Source organism: Anolis sagrei, chromosome 2, assembly GCF_037176765.1.
Source record: "Anolis sagrei isolate rAnoSag1 chromosome 2, rAnoSag1.mat, whole genome shotgun sequence".
Lineage (NCBI taxonomy): Eukaryota > Metazoa > Chordata > Lepidosauria > Squamata > Dactyloidae > Anolis > Anolis sagrei.
Genome location: NC_090022.1, coordinates 303326375 through 303350242, shown reverse-complemented (window position 1 = coordinate 303350242; position 23868 = coordinate 303326375). Strand labels below are relative to the sequence as shown.

Below are 23868 nucleotides of genomic sequence, written 5' to 3'. Positions count from 1 at the left end.
ATATATGATATTTTAATGAGTGTATATGTTTTTATGGCTGTAAACCGGGCTGAGTCCCTCAACGAGGTTGAGAAGCCCAGTATACAAAACGGTGAAATAAATAAATAAATAAATTCATGGTGTCGGGGAGGGGCGTCTACCTGTAAAACACACTGCCATTGCCTATGGTGCCCCTCCCCACTTTTCCATTCTGCCTCCCATCAAGCCCAAACAGACCCCCATTGTGCCCAGTCAACGCTTCTTCTTCTTTTAGATAACTTTTTTTATTAACAGAACTATTGGCAGTAATTTTAACTCCTATTATTATTATTATTATTATTATTATCATTATCATTATTGTTATATTTATACCCCGCTTTTATCTCTCCCGAAGGGGACTGAAAGCATCTTAACTTAAAAGCATTAGCACACAATTTTAAAATATACCTCCATGCAAACATTAGAACAGAATTAATTACAAACAGTGTTTTATTTGTATTGTCGAAGGTTTTCATGGCTGGAATCACTAGGTTCTTGTGGGTTTTTAGAGTTGTAATTTTAGAGCTTTTTAATACTGGTAGCCAGATTCATTCTGGCTACCAGTATTAAAAAACTCTAAAATTACAACAACAAAACAGCAGAGAGGAAACAACCAGGCACATCTTAACACCTCCCAGCAAGAGATTTTCCCAGGCTCAGCCAGGCCTTCAAATGCTAATGAAGGTGGTCAGCTGAAACATTCACACCTAGCTCCAGCAGAGAAGAGCTCTTTGCCCCACCCCAGCCATTCCACAGATATATAAACCCATTGTCCTATTTCCAACAGACCTCACTACTTCTGAGGATGCTTGCCATAGATGCAGGCGAAATGTCAGGAGATAATGCCTCTAGACCATGGGCGTATAGCCCGAAAAAACCCACAAGAACCTAGTGTTTTATTTATTCAGTTAAAAACCACTGAAACAGATTCAAAGCAGATTCAATGTTCAAAACTACAGCACCGGATTCCCCTTCCATCCAAACTCCCAGGAGGCTTTTAATCTTGACCCGCTGCTCTATGTTCAGAGATATACACACAGCTCAGGACCCTCTGATCTCCTCTCAGTCAATGCCATATACAACAATATACTCATGGTGAGCAAGAAGTAACAGCAAGAGACGTATGGGGACGTATAGGACATTAAGATCGTCTGGGGAGGCCCTGCTCTCGATCCCGCCGGCTTCACAAGCGCGCCTGGCGGGGACGAGAGACAGGGCCTTCTCAGTGGTGGCCCCTCGGCTGTGCAACGCCCTTCCTGCAGATATTAGATCGACCCCCTCCTTCTGGCATTCCGGAGGAAAGTGAAGACCTGGCTGTTTGAACAGGCATTCGACTAAGCAGTGTGATTGATTGACTGACTGTCGGAACACGGAATATCGGATAACGAGTTTGGATTCTGATTTCATGGATGAGACCTGATGGATTTGTTATATTGATGTAGTGATGTATTGATATTGATGTTGAATGATTTGTGATGCTATTGCTTTTAAATGCTTAATGATTTTGTATTGTGTATACCTAAATTGTTGTAAACCGCTCTGAGTCGCCTCAGGGCTGAGAAGAGCGGGATACAAATAAAGTAAGTAAGTAAATAAATAAATAATAAGATGGGAAGAGAAGAATCACGGCAAGAGAAAGCGCACATGCTCCCTGCCCTCTTGTATACCCACTGCTTGCTCATCATCAGCCAGGGACAAAAGGGAATGATGTCACCCACATCAGGAGTGTCACATGGTCATGTCTCGGCTTCTTCAGTATGTCCCTTAGGTTACATGTCACAGCCTACTTAATCATGCCGCAGGTGTGTGACCACATGTCCATTAGAACTGTATTTTTACGCCGCGTTTTGCATAATAGGGTTACAGCAGTGGTTCTCCTCCTCAGGTGTTTTGGCCTACAACTCCCAGAACTCCCAGCTGGCATATCAGCTATTAGGATTTCTGGCAGTTGAAGGCCAAAACACCTGAGGAGGAGCCACAGGTTGAGAACCACTGGGTTACAGCCAATGCATTCACGTCTAACACTGCATCATCTATCGAACAAAATTGCTGCCAGAACAGGTTAGCCATAATAATAATAATAATAATAATAATCATCATCATCATCATCATCATCATCATCATCTTTATTTATACCCTGCCACTATCTCCCCAACGGGGACTTGGTGCGGCTTACATGAGGCCAAGCCCAGACAACATATTACAGCAAAATAAAACTGAAAGGTCACAGGTTCAGTTCCGGGGAGCGGCGTGAGCTTCTGCTATCAGCCCTAGCTTCTGCCAACCTAGCAGTTCGAAAACATGCAAATGTGAGTAGATCAATAGGTACCGCTCCAGCGGGAAGGTATTGTTTTTATATTGTATAAATGCTATTTTTGATTGTAAGTTGCTCGGAGCACCTTGGAGAGCGACTAATTAAGAAATAAAGTGAAGTGAAGTGAAGTAACGGCGCTCCATGCAGTCATGCCGGCCACATGACCTTGGAGGTGTCTACGGACAACGCCGGCTCTTTGGCTTAGAAATGGAGGTGAGCACCACACCCCAGAGTCAGACATGACTGGACTTAATGTCAGGGGACAGACAACCTTTACCTTTTAAAACCAAAACATAAGCAACAAGCAACAGCGTCAAAATTACATTAAAAAAAACAACATATGAATGCAGTAACAAAATAACATTACAATAAACACAATCACAGTGACAGTGGGCAGGACACATGTGCAGGATAAAGTGTTAAAAAACTGGAATGAGATAAGAATAGGAGCAAGTTATTTGCAGGGAGCTCATACAGTCCGGGAACCATGTGCCTTCCTTGGGGATGTGCGCCATGCATGCTGTGCCTTTTCCATGTCGGAAGGGGGGCCCAGAGGGGCTGGGGGGACTTTTGCATCCATTGACCCCTGTCTCCGGTCTCTCTCTCTCCCCCATCCCTCCCCCCCCCAGCGGCCCACATTGGGGTGGGCATCAGCGGCCAGGAGGGCATGCAGGCGGTGCTGTCCAGCGACTTCTCCTTTGCCCAGTTCCGCTACCTGCAGCGGCTGCTCCTGGTCCACGGGAGGTGGTCCTACCTGCGCATGTGCAAGTTCCTCTCCTACTTCTTCTACAAGAACTTCACCTTCACCCTGGTCCACTTCTGGTACGGATTCTTCTCCGGATTCTCTGCCCAGGTAGGGCCCGTGCCCCCCCTCCCCCCCTCTTCTGGGCAAAGCGTGTGGTTTGGGCCCAGGTGACCTGCGTGCGGGACCCCCTCCTCAATTGGGAAATCTCTCTGGCGACTGGCCAGGTGCCACACCTGTTAGGATTTGAATTCCCTTAAAGGAAACCAAGGTGTCAGCCTCCTCGTAAAAATGCACAGCAGAGCAGGCAGACAAAAAATAGGGAGAGGACTTCAAGGGTTGAATTTAATATGTACAGTCGGATGCCCGTATCCCCCGGGAGTCCCCGGTGGTGCAGTGGGTTAAACCGCTGAGCTGCTGAGCTTGTTGACCAAAAGGTCGCAGGTTCGCATCCAGGGGACGGCGTGAGCTCCTGCTGTCAGCCCCAGCTTCTGCCAACCTAGTAGAATCATAGAATCATAGAATCAAAGAGATGGAAGAGACCTCATGGGCCATCCAGTCCAACCCCCTGCCAAGAAGCAGGAATATTGCATTCAAATCACCCCTGACAGATGGCCATCCAGCCTCTGTTTAAAAGCTTCCAAAGAAGGAGCCTCCACCACACTCCGGGGCAGAGAGTTCCACTGCTGAACGGCTCTCACAGTCAGGAAGTTCTTCCTAATGTTCAGATGGAATCTCCTCCTCCTAGTAGTTTGAAAACATGCAAATCTGAGTAGATCAATAGGTGCTGCCTTGGGAGCAAGGTGAGCTCCTGCTGTCAGCCCCAGCTTCTGCCAACCTAGCAGTTTGAAAACATGCAAATGTGAGTAGATCAATAGGTACTGACGACCAGAGATTGGAAAAGACTATGATAATGCTGAATGGACTTATGGATTTTAGAACTCGGTGAACGTTAGCCACTAGATTGGCTTTTCTTTCAGTTGTTATTGTATTGTTTTTAACTATTTGTGATTACTGTTGCTATGTATTTTATTTGTTGAATTGTTGGCATCAAATTGTGCCGGTTGTAAGCCGCCCTGAGTCCCCCCCTTGGGGGCTGAGAAGGGCGGGGTAGAAGCACTCGAAATAAATAATAAATAAATAAATATTGCCTTGGGAGCAAGATGAGTTTCCGCTGTCAGCCCCAGCTTCTGCCGACCTAGCAGTTTGAAAACATGCAAATGTGAGTAAAGCAATAGGTACCGCTCTGGCGAGAAGGTAACAACGCTCCATGCAGTCATGCCAGCCACATGACCTTGGAGGTGTCTCTGGACAACGCCGACTCTTTGGCTTAGAAATGGAGATGAGTCCCAGAGTCCCAGAATTGGACACGACTGGACTTAATGTCGGGAAAAACCTTTACCTTTAACCCGTATCTACTGGTTCCCTTCATTTACCCACATCCAACTAACTATGTCCACTGGGTCTTTCCACTCCACTCTGTTATTTGGGGTCCAGGAGTCGGTCATTTCGACCGGGGGCCATGGTTTCTTTGATCTAAAATACGTTCCCCGTCGTGGTCCCTGTGAATCGCAGATACGGTAATTTTCCCAGGTCCCCCAGTCTGACTGGTTATAGCATTCCTGAAAGGTCCTTCTTTCCAGTGGGGTTTGCCACTATCTGGGGTTATGCCTCTCCATGCCAAGGAATGTATTCCCCACAGATATGGAGGTATGCTCTGAAGACCAGAACAATCAGGCGGTGAAAGGCTTCTCCCTGTGCTTCTCCTTCCTCACTTTATGGTGGGATGGTGCTGCTCCCTGCTGGCTCTCTCCTCAAATTGCCAAGAGCAGACAATGATGGAAGGAAGGATGCATCTATAGCAGGCATGGGCAAACTTTGGCCCTCCAAGTGTTTTGGACTGCAACTCCCAGCATTCCTCACAGCCTCAGGCCCTTTCCTTTTCCCCCTCAGCCGCTTAAGCGGCTTTAACTATGTGGCATAATGCTCCTGGGAGTTGTCATTTCCGCAAGGCATTCCATATTTATGTATAAATATGTGAGAGGAAGCCACAGGGAAGAGGAGGGAGCAAGCTTCCTTTCTGCTTCCCTGGAGAGAGACTAGGACGCAAGGGAAGAATGGCTTCAAACTACAAGAGAGGAGATTCCACCTGAACATGAGGAAGAACTTCCTGACTGTGAGAGCCGTTCACCAGTGGAACTCTCTGCCCCGGAGTGTGGTGGAGGCTCCTTCTTTGGAGGCTTTGAAGCAGAGGCTGGATGGCCATCTGTCAGGGGTGCTTTGAATGCAACTTTCCTGCTTCTTGGCAGAATGGGGTTGGACTGGATGGCCCATGAGGTCATAGAATCATAGAATCATAGAATCAAAGAGTTGGAAGAGACCTCATGGGCCATCCAGTCCAACCCCATTCTGCCAAGAAGCAGGAATATTGCATTCAAACCACCCCTGACAGATGGCCATCCAGACTCTGCTTAAAAGCTTCCAAAGAAGGAGCCTCCACCACACTCCCTCCGGGGCAGAGAGTTCCACTGCTGAACAACGGCTCTCACAGCCAGGAAGTTCTTCCTCATGTTCAGATGGAATCTCCTCTCTTGTAGTTTGAAGCCATTGTTTCGTGTCCTAGTCTTCAGGAAATCAGAAAACAAGCTTGCTCCCTCCTCCTCCCTGTGGCTTCCTCTCACATATTTATACATGGCTATCATGTCTCCTCTCAGCCTTCTCTTCTTCAGGCTAAACATGCCCAGCTCCTTAAGCCGCTCCTCATAGGGCTTGTTCTCCAGACCCTTGATCATTTTAGTCGCCCTCCTCTGGACACATTCCAGCTTGTCAATATCTCTCTTCAATTGTGGTGCCCAGAATTGGACACAATATTCCAGATGTGGTCTAACCAAAGCAGAATAGAGCATGGGGAGCATGACTTCCTTAGATCTAGACACTAGGCTCCTCTTGATGCAGGCCAAAATCCCATTGGCTTTTTTTGCCGCCACATCACATTGTTGGCTCTTCCAACTCTTTGATTCTATGATTCTATGACCTTCTTTGCTGAAGAGCCCTGCGGCTGCACCAAACTGCAAATCCCAGGATTCCATTGTATTGAGCTAAAGTGGGCCTGGCTGGCATGAATGGGTCTCACACAAAAGACACTGGATTCCCAAAATTGCAAAAACCACAAATCCACTACAAGCTGTAGTGTATGAATCACAGAGGTGTTTTTTTTTTTTGAAGCCTTTGTAGTACAATAGTAAACATATATCCAACTATATAATACAGCATTGAGCGATATATAAGGAACAAAACACCTGGAGGGAGGCCGAAGTTGGTTGTGCCAGCGGGAGGGGGGCCCTCACCTGGACGGAGACCACGATGAGGAGGCAGGTCTGGGACACGACGGCGAAGGACTGGTAGTCGGCGATGGAGCGCCCGCCGGTGCGCAGGGAGCTGGAGACGGCGCCAAAGGGCACGAAGATTGTTGTTTACACAGTGATATTATATATCGCTCAATGCTGTATTACATAGAATCATAGAATCATAGAATCAAAGAGTTGGAAGAGACCTCATGGGCCATCCAGTCCAACCCCATTCTTCCAAGAAGCAGGAATATTGCATTCAAATCACCCCTGACAGATGGCCATCCAGACTCTGCTTAAAAGCTTCCAAAGAAGGAGCCTCCACCACACTCCGGGGAAGGCAGAGAGTTCCACTGCTGAACGGCTCTCACAGTCAGGAAGTTCTTCCTCATGTTCAGATGGAATCTCCTCTCTTGTAGTTTGAAGCCATTGTTCCCTTGCGTCCTAGTCTCCAGGGAAGCAGAAAGGAAGCTTGCTCCCTCCTCCTCCCTGTGGCTTCCTCTCACATATTTATACATGGCTATCATATCTCCTCTCATCCTTCTCTTCTTCAGGCTAAACATGCCCAGTTCCCTAAGCCGCTCCTCATAGGGCTTGTTCTCCAGACCCTTGACCATTTGAGTTGCCCTCCTCTGGACACATTCCAGCTTAGAGTCAATATCTCTCTTGAATTGTGGTGCCCAGAATTGGACACAATATTCCAGATGTGGTCTAACCAAAGCAGAATAGAGCATGGGGAGCAGGACTTCCTTAGATCTAGACACTAGGCTCCTCTTGATGCAGGCCAAAATCCCATTGGCTTTTTTTGCCGCCGCGTCACATTCCTGGCTCATGTTTAACTTGTTGTCCACGAGGACTCCAAGATCTTTTTCACACGTACTGCTCTCGAGCCAGGCATTGTCCCCCATTCTGTATCTTTGCATTTCATTTTTTCTGCCAAAGTGGAGTATCTTGCATTTGTCCCTGTTGAACTTCATTTTGTTAGTTTTGGCCCATCTCTCTAATCCGTCAAGATCGTTTTGAGTCCTGCTCCTGTCCTCTGGACTATTGGCTATCCCTCCCAATTTGGTGTCGTCTGCAAACTTGATGATCATGCCTTCTAGCCCTTCATCTAAGTCATTAATAAAGATGTTGAACAGGACCGGGCCCAGGACGGAACCCTGCGGCATAGTTGGATATACGTTTACCATTGTATTACATAAGCTGCAAAAAAAAAAAAAAAAAAAAACCCCAAACATTTACCTCTGTGATTTATGCACTATGGCTTGTAGTGGATTTGTGTTTTTTTATGAATGGGTCTCAGGCAGAAGTGTGGAAACCCCTGCAAAGGAAGAAGGGTCCAGACCTTTGCTTGAGCCCCCTCCTGCGCCCCTTTTGCCCCCCTTGACCCTTCCTTTCGTTGCAGACGGTGTACGACGAGTGGTTCATCACCTTCTACAACATGGTGTACACCTCGTTGCCCGTCCTGGGCATGAGCCTCTTTGACCAGGTAAGCCTTGCCTTTGCCCTGCGCCTGGCCCTGGGTGTGGGTCGGGGTCCCTACATGGGCCCCTCCCTCTCTATATCACCCCAACGGCCCCCCAGGCAGACATTTCAGTGGCAGCAGACCTCAGGAACCCACTGAAGGAGATCTCCAAGAGATCTGGGGTTCAATGCTTCCCTGTTTTTCGGTGCTTTCGTGCCATTTCTGGGGTTTTCTCTGAAAGGTTTGCTCAGAGGGGGTTTGCCCCATGGCTCTCCCCTGAGGCTGAGAGGGTGTGACTTGCCCAAGGCCACCCAGCTGGTTTCCAAAGCTAAAACAGGGATTCAAACCCTGGCTTTTTTGTGTCGTAGTCTGGAACCCAAACGATAGACACAGAGAGACCTAGAGTTCAAAGGACAGGAATGGTGGGTTCTGCAGGAGGAGGGAGGGAGGCCCCTTCTGCCCCGTGCCATTGACCGCCCCTTCCTCCCTCTTCTCCGGCCGCCTCTGCAGGACGTGGACGACTGCTGGAGCATGCAGTTCCCGCAGCTGTACATCCCCGGGCAGCGCAACCTGTTCTTCAACAAGCGGGAGTTTGCCAAGTGCACGCTCTACAGCGTCTACAGCTCCCTGGTGCTCTTCTTCGTCCCCTTCGGCGCCGTCTCCAGCTCCCTGCGCACCGACGGGCGCTCCATCGCCGACTACCAGTCCTTTGCTGTCGTGGCCCAGACCTGCCTCCTCATCGTGGTCTCCGTCCAGGTAAGTGAGGGCCCTCCTCCCCCTAGCACAACCAACTTCGGCCCTCTCTCCAGGTGTTTTGGACTTCAACTCCCACAATCCCTGCCCTCAGGCCCCTTCCTTTTCTTCTCCTTTTCCACTTAAGTGGCTGAGAGGGAAGAGGGAAGGGCCTCAGGAGAGAATGCTACTGGAACATGGCCAGGCAGTCTGGAAAATTCACAGCAACCCAGTGATTCTGACCATGCTGAACAGCTCTCACAGTCAAGAAGTTCTTCCTCATGTTCACAAGAGAGGAGATTCCATCTGAACACGAGGAAGAACTTCCTGACTGCGAGAGCCGTTCAGCAGTGGAACTCTCTGCCCCGGAGGGAGTGTGGTGGAGGCTCCTTCTTTGGAGGCTTTGAAACAGAGGCTGGATGGCCATCTGCCAGGGGTGCTTTGAATGCAACATTCCTGCTTCTTGGCAGAATGGGGTTGGACTGAATGATGGCCCAGGAGGTCTCTCCCAACTCTAGGATTCTAGGATTCCATGAAAGCCTTCAACGTCACATTTCATTTTTTCTGCCTGAGTGCAGTACTGTGCTGTTTTCCCTGTTGAGGTCTATCTTGTTAGTTTTGGCCCATCTGCTCCCTAATCTGTGAAGGTCATTTTGGAGGCTGATCCTGTCCTCTGGAGTCTTAACCAGTCTCTCCCAATGTGGTATCATCTGCTCATTTGAGAAACATGGCATTGATTCCATCAACCCAAGTCATCGATAAAGATGTTGACTAGCCCCATGGCACCCACCCCCTTCTCCGCTCCGTGGGTCCAAAGATAAACTATGGCCACAGTGTCGTCCTCACAGCGCAGTGGATGTCCTCTTGCCCATCCACACCGGGCTTGTTATTGTTGTGTGGAATGGAGGGGCTGGGGAGGGGGTGAGACATACAGCAAGTGAGGGGCACCACTCCCTGGAAGGGGGGTGGTGTTGCATCCCAGATCAGGAAACGAGACCATAAGATTAAATCCACCACACTGGACTGTAGGAAAAACAATCCTTGTTTATTGATGAAAAATTGGTTACAAAAGAAAGGTAAATGCAAAGTCAAAAAGGCACCATAGAAACACAGCAGTCAGGAAAATCTCTGAACTTGAGCAAAATTCCAAAAACCACAATACAAGAACCAGGAACCTGTTAGCCTCTCACTAACCATGTACTTGAAAACTAGAAGCCTCTGGGATTACCGGCCATGGAACACAGGAATTCTGCCAAGGCACAGCCGCAGTCCCAAACGTTGCTTGATCTAATGAGCCACCCGGAAGGAGGCCCCTTAATCCAAAGAAACTATTCCTTGAAACGCCCCTTGACAGGCATGTAGCCGGGGGGGGGGGGGGGGGCTCGAGGGGCTCCAGCCCCCCCCCCCCCCGAAATTCTGATGGTGGTCCGTGAAAAGGCCTTACTGGTGCATTATTTAGGCTGTTATGTTTATTCATATCATGATCTGATCACCATACTCAATATATCCCATATGCATGGGGGTATTGGGGTAATGATACAAAAGGTTTGCTAGGCTAGACCCTCTTTCACTCAGACTCAGCCCCCCCCCGAACCCCCCCCTGAAAAAAATTCAGCCCCCCCCCCCCCCGAAATGAAATCCTGGCTATGGGCCTGCCCCTTGACTTTGAAGCCTGGGCCTGTCTCTCCTGTAATCTATTTGACCTTCGTAGAAACTGTGAATCACTCCTATCTCACGTTATCTGTTCCCTTCGGTCCTCATTAAAAAACCCAGGTGGAGAGCTATCACGGCTGGATTCCAAAACATTTTCATCTGGCTATTCAGTTTCACTTTCCCTGCCACTGACCTCAGCATCAACAACAGTTTCAATGCTGTCAGGGAGAGATACATGTTCAGTGGCTTGCTCAGTTGGAAATACAATCAGAGAATCAGGTTCACACAGAGATTGGGGCTCAGGTTCACACAGAGCAGGCTGAACCCCAACAGGTGGGGGTGGCCCAAGGGTGCTGACCATTGCTTTTGACCCTTCCTCCTCCTGCAGATGGGGCTGGACACAGCCTACTGGACGGTCATCAACCAGCTCTTCATCTGGGGCAGCCTGGCCATCTACTTCGCTATCACCTTCACCATGTACAGCGACGGCATGTACCTCATCCTCACGGGCTCCTTCCCTTTTGTGGGTACGTATACATCATCGGGGGGGGGGGGAGGGCAGGGGAGCCCCTTTCTTTCCCAGGCAGCGGATCAACACCCTTTTGAGTGGGACCCCCCCCCCTCCACAGCAATCTCTGGGTTGCAAGGGCCCCATGCCCTTTGCCCTTTGCCCTCTGCAGGGACGGCCCGGAACACGCTGAACCAGCCGGCCGTGTGGCTCTCGGTGGGGCTGTGCGTGGCCCTCTGCGTCCTCCCCGTGGTCGGGTTCCGCTTCCTCAAGATGCAGCTCCGGCCCACCATCAGTGACAAGGTAGGGAGGCCCCGCCCTGGGCTCCAGGGGGAGACCCTTCCCCACACAAACACACATAGACACCACAACAGGGATTGCAGAGCAAGGTAGGAGAGATGTGTGGTTGCCTTTCTTCCCAGGGGCATCCATAGGTAGTAAGAGTCAGGGGGGACCCCCAGGGACATGCATTCCAATGCCCACCATACAGGACAGGATACAACCCAAGCCCTCCCAACAGATGGCCACCTGGCCTCTGCTTAAAATCACCATGGAGATGGAAGGGAACCAAAGGTCATCTGGTCCAAAGCTTCTCAAACTGTGGGCAACCTAAGTGAATGGGGATGGGTAGATTGACTGGACTGGTCCATGAAGTCATGAAGAGTCGGAAACGACTGAACGAATGAACAACAGATTGAAAAACGTATGTGTGTAGCCTGCTCCCTAGTGGCGGTATTTGGCATTTCCATGAACCTGTCTGCAAATGCTTCAGCTGTACTTCATAAAAGGAAAAAGCCACCCGCCTTTGTTTGGCAGCCAGTCTTGCCAGTGCTGATTGTGCTGGGTGGCTCTGTGATGTGCTGATGTGCCAGTGTCCCTGGGGCCAGGGCTAGGACAGTCAGTCAGGGATCACCACCTGACCAGCCTTCAACACCACACCAGCTTGGTCAAATCAGCAAGCAGTTTGCTGAAGAATATAGGTAGGAAAAGCAGTAAAAATAGCAAAACTGTATTGTTGAGGGCTTTCATAGCCGGAATCACTCGATTGTTGTAGGTTTTTTCGGGCTGTATGGCCATATACTAGAAGCATTCTCTCCTGACGTTTTGCCTGCATCTATGGCAAGCATCCTCAGAGGTTGTGAGGTTGTGACCTCACAACCTCTGAAGATGCTTGCCATAGATGCAGGTGAAATGTCAGGGGAGAATGCCTCTAGAACTTGACCTTTGTTGTTCATTCGTTCAGTCGTCTCCGACTCTTCGTGACTTCATGGACCAGTCCACGCCAGAGCTCCCTGTTGGCCGTCACCACCCCCAGCTCCTTCAAGAACTTGACCTACAACATCCCAATAGCAACACTGTAAAAATCCAATACACAATCCAAGCCTCAAAGGAAAACCAAATCCAAAAGTACATAAAAACCCATGGAGCGAGACACTTGAAACCATGAACGTAGACAGCAGGAAGAATCTCGTAGAAAAAACGAGATATGATAGCCATATATAGGAGATATGATAGCCATGTATAAATATGTGAGAGGAAGCCACAGGGAGGAGGGAGCAAGCTTGTTTTCTGCTTCCCTGGAGAACAGGACGCAATGGAGCCATGGCTTCCAACTACAAGAGAGGAGATTCCATCTGAACATGAGGAAGAACTTCCTGACTGTGAGAGCCGTTCAGCAGTGGAACTCTCTGCCCCGGAGTGTGGTGGAGGCTCCTTCTTTGGAAGCTTTTAAGCAGAGGCTGGATGGCCATATTCCTGCTTCTTGGCAGGGGGTTGGACTGGATGGCCCATGAGGTCTCTTCCAACTCTTGGATTCTATGATTCTATGAAACGGGAGCTTGGCAAGAACTTGGTACATGACACTATGAGCACTGGAAACCAAGACCATGATCAATTTCAAGCGTTGACCTGAATGAGGCAGCACTTTCCCACGCATCAATACAAGGCTTTCCCAGACTCCAAAACTGAAAGGAATGCGTTTTTGTTGATCTTGTGATGTCCCTGGGGCCAAGGTTGAAAGGGCAGCACCTGCCCAGCCTTTGGAGGGTTCCTGGGGGGGGGGGGCTTTTCCTGCTGCTCAAACTCCCACCCCCATTGTGTGTGCATGCGCACAGGTGCTGGCCCAAGAATGGACCTTTCAGATCCACTCTTGAGTTCTTGTCCAGTGGGCCTCACTCGAATAGAAGTGATGACTACTCTCTAAAGCAGGCACGGGCAATCTTGGACCCTCCCCCCAGGTGTTTTGGCCCCTTCCTTTCCCCCCTCAACCACTCAAGGGCCAGAGGCTGCTAGGAATGGTGGGAGCTGAAGTCCAAACACCTGAAGGGAGGGCCCAAGTTGGCCCAGGCCTGATCTCAAGCATCCCATAGATCAGGGGCCCTCAGAGGTTTTAAACCAAGGGCCAGGCCACAGTCCCTCAAACTGTTGGAGGGCCGGATTATAATTTGGGGGAAAAAACATGAATGAATTCCTATGCACACTGTACATATCTTATTAGTAGTGCAAAAAACACTTAAAAACAATACAATAATTAAAATTAAGAACAATTTCAACAAATATAAACTTATTATTTATTTATTATTATTATTATTTACTTTATTTGTATACCGCACTCTCTCAGCCCGGAGGCGACTCAGTGCGGTTTACAACAGGACAATATACAAAGTGCAAAGCATTAGCATCTAAACAATCACTAAAGCAGTTAAAACAATACAACAATACATCAGTAAATGAACAAACATCAATACATCCAATAACTAATCCGTCACGTCTCATCAGTAAAATCACAATCTGATCTCCTCATCCATTATTAGTATTTCAGTGGGAAGTGTGGGCCCACCTTTTGACTGATGAGAGAGTGTTGTTGTTGTTGTTGTTGTGTGCTTTCCAATCTTTTCAGACTTAGGTTGACCCTGAGCGAGGGCCGGGTAAATGACCTTGGAGGGCCGTATCTGGCCCCTGGTCTTAGTTTGAGGACCCCTGCCCTAGATGATAGGGAACCCCGGGTCCCTCTGATTGAATGCCTGGGTGCTGCTGCTTTGTGCTTGTGGTGTGTGGGCGCCCCCCCTCCCTCAAATGAACAGCCTTCTTCTCCCCCCCCCCCCCTCCAGGTGCTGGCCCGGATCCGGTTCCTGCGCCGCCTGCCGCCGCCCTCGCCCAAGTTCCGCATGAGGCGCGGCTCCTCCCGCCGCTCGGGGTACGCCTTCTCGCACCAGCACGGCTTCGGGGCCCTCATCACCTCCGGGCGCAACATGCGGCCCCGGGCCCCCTTCAGCTTCTCCACCTCCTTCGCCCCCAGCGCTGCCTCCATCATCTCCCGGCCACGGAAGTGAATTGATTGAGGGGCCACAGGAGGAAGGCCGGGAAAAGGGCCAGAAGGAGGGAGGCCAGGGAGACCCCCACCCAGGAAGGAAGGAAGGGGCCACCCAAAGGAACAGGAGGAGGAGGAGGAGGGCTGGGCGCGCCAATGGCCCCTCCAGAGACAGAGAGGGACCACCCTGGCACTCGGACAGGGCCCTCCCCCCTTCCCCAAAGGAACTGCATTGGGGGACCGCCTGGATTGACGGACTCCACTGGAGCACAAACAAAAGAGGGTGTCTGGAGCCCCTGGACTGGCCGGAGCCCAGAAACTGTGCCCCCTGCCCCCCCCCCCTCAGAAGACTTGCTTGCCCAGACTGTGTGCAGAGCTGCCGCTGCCCCGCAGCCTCTGGGATGGGAGGGGGGTCTCCTTTTTGTACCTGCATTTCTAATAAAAGAGCTGCCGCTGGAGGGAAGGCTCTGCTCATGCTGATGCTCTCAGACATTGGGGGGCGGGGGGGGGGGGAGTCAGGGGGGGCAAAGCTGCATTGCTCGAACCTTGCTTTCCTTGTTTATATCTGTATAGTTAATTATTATTTAAACAAATTGATGCAAAACATAGATATAAATGTACAAACCAACAAACAAAAGTAAAGGGTACAGTTATTTATCTGGGCGGAGGCCACCAGAGGGTGCTAGAGAGAGAGAAGGATAGTCCATGAAAAGCTCCATCAAAACTGTGGAGGAACAGAGGCTGGGTGGCCATCTGTCAGGGGTGCTTTGAATGCAATATTCCTGCTTCTTGGCAGAATGGGGTTGGACTGGAGGATGGCCCAGGAGGTCTCTTCCCACTCTTTGATTCTATGAGGCTGGCTGGCCATCTGTCAGGGGTGCTTTGAATGCAATATTCCTGCGTCTTGGCAGAATGGGGTTGGACTGGAGGATGGCCCAGGAGGTCTCTTCCCACTCTAGGGTTCTAGGATTCTATGATCCTTGCTCTACGTGAGAACAGAAGCAAGAAGGGTCTCCGCTCCAAGAGGGAAAGACTCAACGATCCCATCTCAAGGCGACTGGCTTGTGAAAATCAGTGGACTTGCAGAATTGATCAACTTCCCATGCTGATGAAGGAGAAATAGCTCTTACTTACTAATGAATGGGGCCCATTCGTTGTGTTCCTCCACGAAAGACTAAAATGACCAAGGGTCTGGAGAACAAGCCCTATGAGGAGCGGCTTAAGGAGCTGGGCATGTTTAGCCTGAAGAAGAGAAGGCTGAGAGGAGATATGATGATAGCCATGTATAAATATGTGAGAGGAAGCCACAGGGAGGAGGAGGAGGGAGCAAGCTTCCTTTCTGCTTCCTTGGAGACTAGGACGCAATGGAGCAATGGCTTCAAACTCCAAGAGAGGAGATTCCACCTGAACATGAGGAAGAACTTCCTGACTGTGAGAGCCGTTCAGCAGTGGAACTCCCTGCCCCGGAGTGTGGTGGAGGGAGGCTCCTTCTTTGGAGGCTTTTCAACCGAGGCTGGATGGCCATCTGTCAGGGGTGATTTGAATGTGATTGTCCTGCTTGTTGGCAGAATGGGGTGGGACTGGATGATGGCCCACCAGGTGTCTTCCAACTCTTCTAGGATTCCATGAAATCTCCATCACTGGTTTTTTTGGACTAGAAGAGTGTTGTTGTTATTCTCTGGCGAATCGTAGAATCATAGACTTCTAGAGTTGGAAGAGACCTGGTGGGCCACCATCTAGTCCAACCCCATTCTGCCAAGAAGCCGGCACATCGCCTTGAAAGCACCTCCGACAGATGGCCATCCAGCCTCTGCTTAAAAGCCTCCAAAGAAGGAGCCTCCACCAGAAAGGCTGTGCCAATCGATCCTTTCCACTAAATGGGTGCAGAATATTGAGACAGAGAATGCAAAGCCCTTAGATTAGATAATGTAGAGCTGTGCTTCCCAACCTGTGGTCCATGGAAGACCAGTGGTCCGCCAGAACAAAAATATGGTCCGTGTCCTCCCCATCACTACACTGTTGCCTCGAAACCATGTGGCAATGAGAGCGACTGGCCTTGCGAAACCCTCTTCTAGTGCCAAGGCAACGGGGATGTCCGGAGGGGAGAGGTCAACTCCCCACAAAGGATTAGTACGACCACATCAGCTCTAGAGCATTAAGTAAGGTGCCCTGTGGACAATCAGATGGTGACTCCTGGATGGTATATGTTCTGTATTAGAAAGTGGGACTGATGTGGTCTATCCAATGCACCCCAAATAGCCCAACCAAATCTAAAGTTGACCAGAAACTGAGTTGTAACCCTTTGGTACTAATGTTGGAGAGTTGTCCCTGGTCAAAGTGGTCCATGGTCAAGTGGTCCCTGGTCAAATGGTTGCTGGTTAAAGTGGTTCCTGATACAGGTGGTCCCTGGTCAAAGTGGTCCCTGGTCAAATGGTCCATGGTCAAAGTGGTTTCTGATAAAGGTGGTCCCTGGTCAAAGTGGTCCCTGGTCAAAAAAAAGGTTGGGAACCACAGATGTAGAGTGTGTGTGACCCTTTCAATGCAGTAGTAACGGGTTTCATTTTAGAAAAAGTACTTTTAACTTTGTATTGTTGAAGGCTTTCATGGCCGGAATCACTGGGTTGTTGTAGGTTTTTCTGGGCTATATGGCCATGTTCTGGAGGCATTTTCTCCTGACGTTTCGCCTGCATCTATGGCAAGCATCCTCAGAGGTTGTGAGGTCTGTTGGAACTAGGAAAATGGGTTTATATATCTGTGGAATGACCGGGGTGGGGCAAAGGACTCTTGTCTGCTGGAGCTAGGTGGGAATATTTCAACTGACCACCTTGTATTGTTGAAGGCTTTCATGGCCGGAATCACTGGGTTGTTGTAGGTTTTTCTGGGCTATATGGCCATGTTCTAGAGGCATTCTCTCCTGACATTTTGCCTGCATCTCTGGCAAGCATCCTCAGAGGTTGTGAGGTCTCTTGGAACTAGGAAAATTGATTTATATATCTGTGGAAAGACCAGGGTGGGACAAAGGACTCTTGTCTGCTGGAGCTAGGTGGGAATATTTCAACTGACCACCTTGTATTGTTGAAGGCTTTCATGGCCGGAATCACTGGGTTGTTGTAGGTTTTTCTGGGCTATATGGCCATGTTCTAGAGGCATTCTCTCCTGACATTTTGCCTGCATCTCTGGCAAGCATCCTCAGAGGTTGTGAGGTCTCTTGGAACTAGGAAAATTGATTTATATATCTGTGGAAAGACCAGGGTGGGACAAAGGACTCTTGTCTGCTGGAGCTAGGTGGGAATATTTCAACTGACCACCTTGTATTGTTGAAGGCTTTCATGGCTGGAATCACTGGGTTGTTGTAGGTTTTTTCGGGCTATATGGCCATGGTCTACAAGCATTCTCTCCTGACATTTCGCCTGCATCAATGGCAAGCATCCTCAGAGGTAGTGAGGTCTGTAGGAAGTAGGAAAATGGGTTTAAATATCTGTGGATAGACCAGGGTGGGACAAAGGACTCTTGTCTGCTGGACCTAGGTGTGACTGTTTCAACTGACCACCTTGATTAGCATTTGATGGCCTTGCAGTGCCCGAGGGAATCTTTTGTTGAGAGGTGATTAGATGTCCTTGTTTGTTTCCTCTCTGCTGTTTTGCTGTTGCAATTTTTGAGTTTTTTAATACTGGCAGCCAGATTGTGTTCATTTTCATGGTTTCCTCCTTTCTGTTGAAATTGTCCACATGCTTCTTGTGGATGTCAATGGCTTCTCTGTGTAGCCTGACATGGTGGTTGTGAGAGTGGTCCAGCATTTCTGTGTTATCCAATAATAATATGCTTTGACCAGGTTGGTTCCTCAGGTGCTCTGCTATGGCTGACTTCTCTGGCTGAATCAGTCTGCAGGGCATTTCGTGTTCCTTGATTCGTGGTTGGGCAATGCTGCTGCGTGTGGTGGTCCCTCTGTAGAGTTCTTGTCCACAGCTGCATGGTATACAATGGTAGACTCCTGCAGAGGGGAGAGGATCCCTCTTGTCCTTTGCTGAATGGAGCATTTGTTGGATTTTCTTGGTGGGTCTGGAGATAGTTTGTATGTTGTGTTTCCTCATCAGCTTCCCTATGCGGTCCGTGGTTCCCTTGACGTCTGGCAAGAACACTTGGCTGGTAGGCTGTTAGGAATTGTGGGAGTTGAAGTCCAAAACTCTTGGAGAGCCCAAGTTGGCCTATGCATAGATGCATGTATATAGATTTGCTTCACTGTTTTTATGAATATGTAAATAGAAATTAATTTAAAAATACAAACACATAGTTCCAACCATTTCAAATTCTATTCAGAGGCACAAAACACTACTCCGTGCTGGCTTTCTTTAGCAGGCGTGCACCTATATATGTGTGCATGTGCATCGGATACTTTACCCACAACAACCACGTCTCCTCCGATCTCGGCCTGCCTCCTCCCGGCCTCTCTTTTATTTTTAAGCTGGTGCCAGGGCTGCTCCCTGTGCGTGGCTGGAATTTGCCCCAAAATAGCCGCTCTGCTTCTCTGCGGCCGCTCCGCCAACGTCCAGCGGCCGCTCCCTTCCCTCGCATGAGGCACCATGTCGGTCCAACTGACCAGACCAAGCCAGGGAAGCCTTGGAGCAAGCATGGGCAAGCTTCAGCCCTCCAGGTGTTTTGGACTTCAACTCCCACAATTCCTAACAGCCGGTAGGCTGTTAGGAATTGTGGGAGTTGGAGTCCAAAACACCTGGAGGGCTGAAGCTTGCCCAGTCCTGCCTTGGAGTGCGCAGTTTGGGTGGGAAGCCCCTCTTTGCCCATCGATGGCCACGTCTCCCTTGACCAGCCACAGTCTGTGTGTCGCTTGCGCTGGAGCGTCCAGATTTAAAATAGTTCCCAGCAACCAGCTTTGCTTTCTGTCTGGCTATGTGTGCGCGGCTATTCTTAGCGTTGGATCATATCTGCGTTGGATATTCTTGGCGGCCAGAAAGCTGCGCGGCTAATATTTTTAAGAAGGCAGCTGTTGGGACTGGATTCCACAATGCACCCAAATGATGCCTCTCTTTGTTTGGGTGATTCACATTCTTCTGGAACGATGAAGCAACGCTATTGGCTTGACCACAGCAAGCTCTTTGCAAGGCAAGGAAGCGTCTCCTGGAATGAGGCTCCAGGATGACCTTCTTGGGCAGGGTGTGCCCAGGCTGACCTTTAGCTTCCATTGTCCGTCCGTCCGGTCTGGATGGCCTTCCTCACGGCTCCAGTCCACTGAGAGACGTGTCTGCTGGGTCACGGGAAGGGAGGCCCACTTCCATGCAAGACGGGGCCAAAACTCACCAAAGACTGCGGGAAAGGAGAATCAAACTACAGGAAATCTGGAATATTGTGTCCAATTCTGGGCACCATAATTCAAGAGAGATATTGACAAGCTGGAATGTGTCCAGAGGAGGGCGACTAAAATGATCAAGGGTCTGGAGAACAAGCCCTATGAGGAGTGGCTTAAGGAGCTGGGCATGTTTAGCCTGAAGAAGAGAAGGCTGAGAGGAGATATGATAGCCATGTATAAATATGTGAGAGGAAGCCACAGGGAGGAGGGAGCAGATCAAGGGTCTGGAGAACAAGCCCCATGAGGAGCGGCTTAGGGAACTGGGCATGTTTAGCCTGAAGAAGAGAAGGAGAGGAGACATGATAGCCATGTATAAATATGTGAGAGGAAGCCACAGGGAGGAGGGAGCAGATCAGGGGTCTGGAGAACAAGCCCTATGAGGAGCGGCTTAAGGAGCTGGGCATGTTTAGCCTGAAGAAGAGAAGGCTGAGAGGAGATATGATAGCCATGTATAAATATGTGAGAGGAAGCCACAGGGAGGAGGAGGGAGCAAGCTTGTTTTCTGCTTCCTTGGAGACTAGGACGCAAGAGAACAATGGCTTCAAACTGCAAGAGAGGAGATTCCATCTGAACATGAGGAAGAACTTCCTGACTGTGAGAGCCATTCAGCAGTGGAACTCTCTGCCCCAGAGGGAGTGTGGTGGAGGCTCCTTCTTTGGAAGCTTTTAAGCAGAGGCTGGATGGCCATCTGTCAGGGGTGATTTGAATGCAATATTCCTGCTTCTTGGCAGAATGGGGTGGGACTGGATGATGGCCCACGAGGTCTCTTCCAACTCTTGGATTCTAGGATTCTATGAAATAAAGGATTGTCCACCTGAACATGAGGAAGAACTTCCTGACTGTGTGTGAGAGAGAGCTGTTTGGCAGTGGAACCCTCTCTCTATTTGCCACTGAGGGAGTGTGGTGGTGAAGCCGAGCATGTCCCCCCCTCCCCGCCCAATAAGGGATAGTAACTTTTCCCCTTGACCTTTTCCCCCCTTCCCTTCCCTTATGAAGAGATCCCCCCAGGAAACTGCAGAGCTCCAGACATTCCAAAGACCCCAATCCACAATTTCCTTTGAATCATAGAATAGAATCATAGAATCCAAGAGTTGGAAGAGACCTCCTGGGCCATCATCCAGTCCAACCCCATTCTGCCAAGAAGCAGGAATATTGCATTCAAAGCACCCCTGACAAATGGCCATCCAGCCTCTGCTTAAAAGCTTCCAAAGAAGGAGCCTCCACCACACTCCCTCCGGGGCAGAGAGCGAAACAATGGATTCTTGAGAGGATTATGGAGGTAGGAAGTGTCCATGTGGCCAGCGCATCCTGGGGCCTGTGAGCCAGCCATTCCTATTGTCATTGAGTGGCTGCAATAAACATAATAATGCAATAAACTGCTGAACGGCTCTCACGGCTCTCCCTTGAAACAGAGGCTGGATGGCCATCTCTCGGGTGTGCTTTGAATGCAATATTCCTGCTTCTTGGCAGAATGGGGTTGGACTGGATGGCCCAGAAGGTCTCTTCCAACTCTAGGATTCTATCATTCTATGACTGTGAGAGCTGTTCAGCAGTGGAACTCTCCGCCCCGGAGTGTGGTGGAGGCTCCGTCTATGGAAGCTTTTAAACAGAGACTGAATGACCATCTGTCAGGGGTGCTTTGAATGCAATATTCCTGCTTCTTGGCAGAATGGGGTTGGACTGGATGATGGCCCAGGAGGTCTCTCCCAACTCTAGGATTCTAAGGCAGAAGAAGGTGTCCGGAGAAGAGCCACCAAAATGACCAAATGCCTGGGAGCCATGAACGAATCCCTTTGGGGAGCTACTTAGGGAGCTAATGAAAAGGATGTCCATTTAGGAAGGCTTGTTTTAGGCTGTCTGAGGACGCAATTGAGCCGTGGGAGAATAGACCATTGTTATTATTTATTTATTTAAAAGTCTTATATACTGACCTTCTCACCTCTCTTGAGGGACTCAGACCGGTTTCCAACCATAATATCACAGACAGTTAATAAAAAACATCATAATTCATTTTACACTAAAACATTAAAACAGCAATTACATTCAATAACTACAATGGTCAGTCGTCACACTAACTTGTTGTTCATCATCCTCCATCCATATCTGGCTCACTCGTCGAATGCCTGTCTCCATAACCACATCTTCACCTGTTTCCTGAATGTCAGGATAGAAGGGGCGGTTCTGATCTCCAGTGGGAGAGAGTTCCAGAGTCGAGGGGCCACCACCGAGAAGGCCCTCTCCCTCGTCCCCACCAGATGCGCTTGCGAGGCCGGTGGGACCGAGAGCAGGGCCTCTCCAGACGATCTTCATAATCTTGATGGCTCATAGGGGAGAATATGTTCGGAGAGGTAAACAGGGGGAGGGAGTTCCAGAGTCGAGGGGCCACCACCGAGAAGGCCCTCTCCCTCGTCCCCACCAGATGCGCTTGCGAGGCCGGTGGGACCGAGAGCAGGGCCTCTCCAGACGATCTTCATAATCTTGATGGCTCATAGGGGAGAATATGTTCGGAGAGGTAAACAGGGGGAGGGAGTTCCAGAGTCGAGGGGCCACCACCGAGAAGGCCCTCTCCCTCGTCCCCACCAGATGCGCTTGCGAGGCCAGTGGGACCGAGAGCAGGGTCTCTCCAGACGATCTTCATAATCTTGATGGCTCATAGGGGAGAATATGTTCGGAGAGGTAAACAGGGGGAGGGAGTTCCAGAGTCTAGGGGCCATCACCGAGAAGGCCCTCTCCCTCGTCCCCACCAGATGCGCTTGCAAGGCCAGTGGGACTGAGAGCAGGGTCTCTCCAGACAATCTTCATAATCTTGATGGCTCATAGGGGAGAATATGTTCGGAGAGGTAAACAGGGGGAGGGAGTTCCAGAGTCGAGGGGCCATCACCGAGAAGGCCCTCTCCCTCGTCCCCACCAGATGCGCTTGCGAGGCCAGTGGGACCGAGAGCAGGGTCTCTCCAGACAATCTTAATAATCTTGATGGTTCATAGGGGAGAATACGTTCGGAGAGGTAAACAGGGGGAGGGAGTTCCAGAGTCGCGGGGCCACCACCGAGAAGGCCCTGTCCCTCGTCCCCACCAGGCGCGCTTGTGAGGCCGGTGAGACCGAGAGTAGGGCCTCTCCAGACGATCTTAGTAGTCTTGATGGTACGTAGGGGAGAATACGTTCGGAGAGGTAAACAGGGCCGGAGTCGTTTAGGGCTTTATAGGTTAACACCAGCACTTTGAATTGTGCTCGGGAGCTAATTGGCAGCCAGTGGAGCTGGTGTAACAGCGGAGTAGTATGCTCCCTGGACCCAGCACCCGTACCCAGCATTCGTGGCCCGAAGCCGATTCCAGCCATTGGACGCTGGCACATTTTCCCCAACTGGCCTGCCATGAGCAACAAGCCGAGTTTATAAATACAAGCACCAAACTCGCTGGAGATGGAGCGGGGGAGCCTTTTGGCCGGTCACTGTTTGGGTTTCTGTTTACTCCCTCTCTATGGATGCAAGGCCAGCAGGCCGCCCACTTCCGGACTGGAATCGAAGAGTCTATCTTGGAGGAGAGACGAGGAAGGGCCCAGGGCAAGGGATGCCACGCCATGACAAGAGGGTCTGCAATGCTATGGAGGGGGCTCAGTGATACTGCAAAGATCCACAAGTAAAGTGCTCCAAGCCCCCTTGGATGGCCTTCAAGGAAAGCGAGCCCACCGCCCTCCAGAGTCCTGCTTTCCTCTCCCAAAAACCTCTCATTGTCAGGAAGACTTTGCAGCATTGGAAGGGCCCCAGGGGCCACCTAGACCAACCCCCTGAGGCCATTAGAAAATGTTGACCATTTTCGCTCCCTTGACAGCCATCTCTCCACCAAAGTCAACATCGATGCCGAAATACAACACCGCCTGAGCTCTGCAAGTGCAGCATTTTCCCGAATGAAGCAGAGAGTGTTTGAGGACCGGGACATCCGTAGGGAGACCAAGGTGCTTGTCTATAAAGCTTACTTACTTACTTAGGCGATCCCTCGTTGGACGAGTAAGATGGTCTTCCATCATGGATTTCCTTGTGGGTCCGTATGTGGCTGTGGAGCCCTATTCTTGCTCTGCATCTTCTTCCGCAGTGAGGAGGGCATTGGTTTCCAGGTGGAAGGCGGTCTCGGCCGGGGTTGGCTTGATGCGCCTTCCTCCTGGCACGTTTCTCTTTTTCACCCTCCACTCGTGCCTCCTCAAATTCTGCAGCACTGCTGGTCACAGCTGACCTCCAGCTGGAGCGCTCAAGGGCCAGGGCTTCCCAGTTCTCAGTGTCTATGCCAGAGTTTTTAAGGTTGGCTTTGAGCTCATCTTTAAATCTCTTTTCCTGTCCACCAATGTTCCGTTTTCCGTTCTTAAGTTCGGAATAGAGCAACTGCTTTGGGAGACGGTGGTCAGGCATCCGGACAACGTGGCCGGC

The 23868-nt window shown here is 50.1% G+C and overlaps 1 protein-coding gene across 3 annotated transcripts in view; it reads left to right on the top strand.

Moving 5' to 3' along the window:
- Positions 1 to 14547, top strand: part of LOC132766783 (phospholipid-transporting ATPase ID-like) — a 104876-nt gene extending 90329 nt beyond the window's left edge. For all 3 annotated transcript variants that reach the window (XM_067464731.1, XM_067464732.1, XM_067464730.1), the window contains 6 exons: positions 2962 to 3185; positions 7827 to 7910; positions 8397 to 8642; positions 10660 to 10798; positions 10952 to 11082; positions 13890 to 14547. In XM_067464731.1, the coding sequence (XP_067320832.1) occupies positions 2962 to 3185; positions 7827 to 7910; positions 8397 to 8642; positions 10660 to 10798; positions 10952 to 11082; positions 13890 to 14111 (1046 nt within the window). In that variant the 3' untranslated portion in view covers positions 14112 to 14547. The remainder of the gene's footprint in view (positions 1 to 2961; positions 3186 to 7826; positions 7911 to 8396; positions 8643 to 10659; positions 10799 to 10951; positions 11083 to 13889) is intronic.
- Positions 14548 to 23868: the final 9321 nt, after the last annotated feature.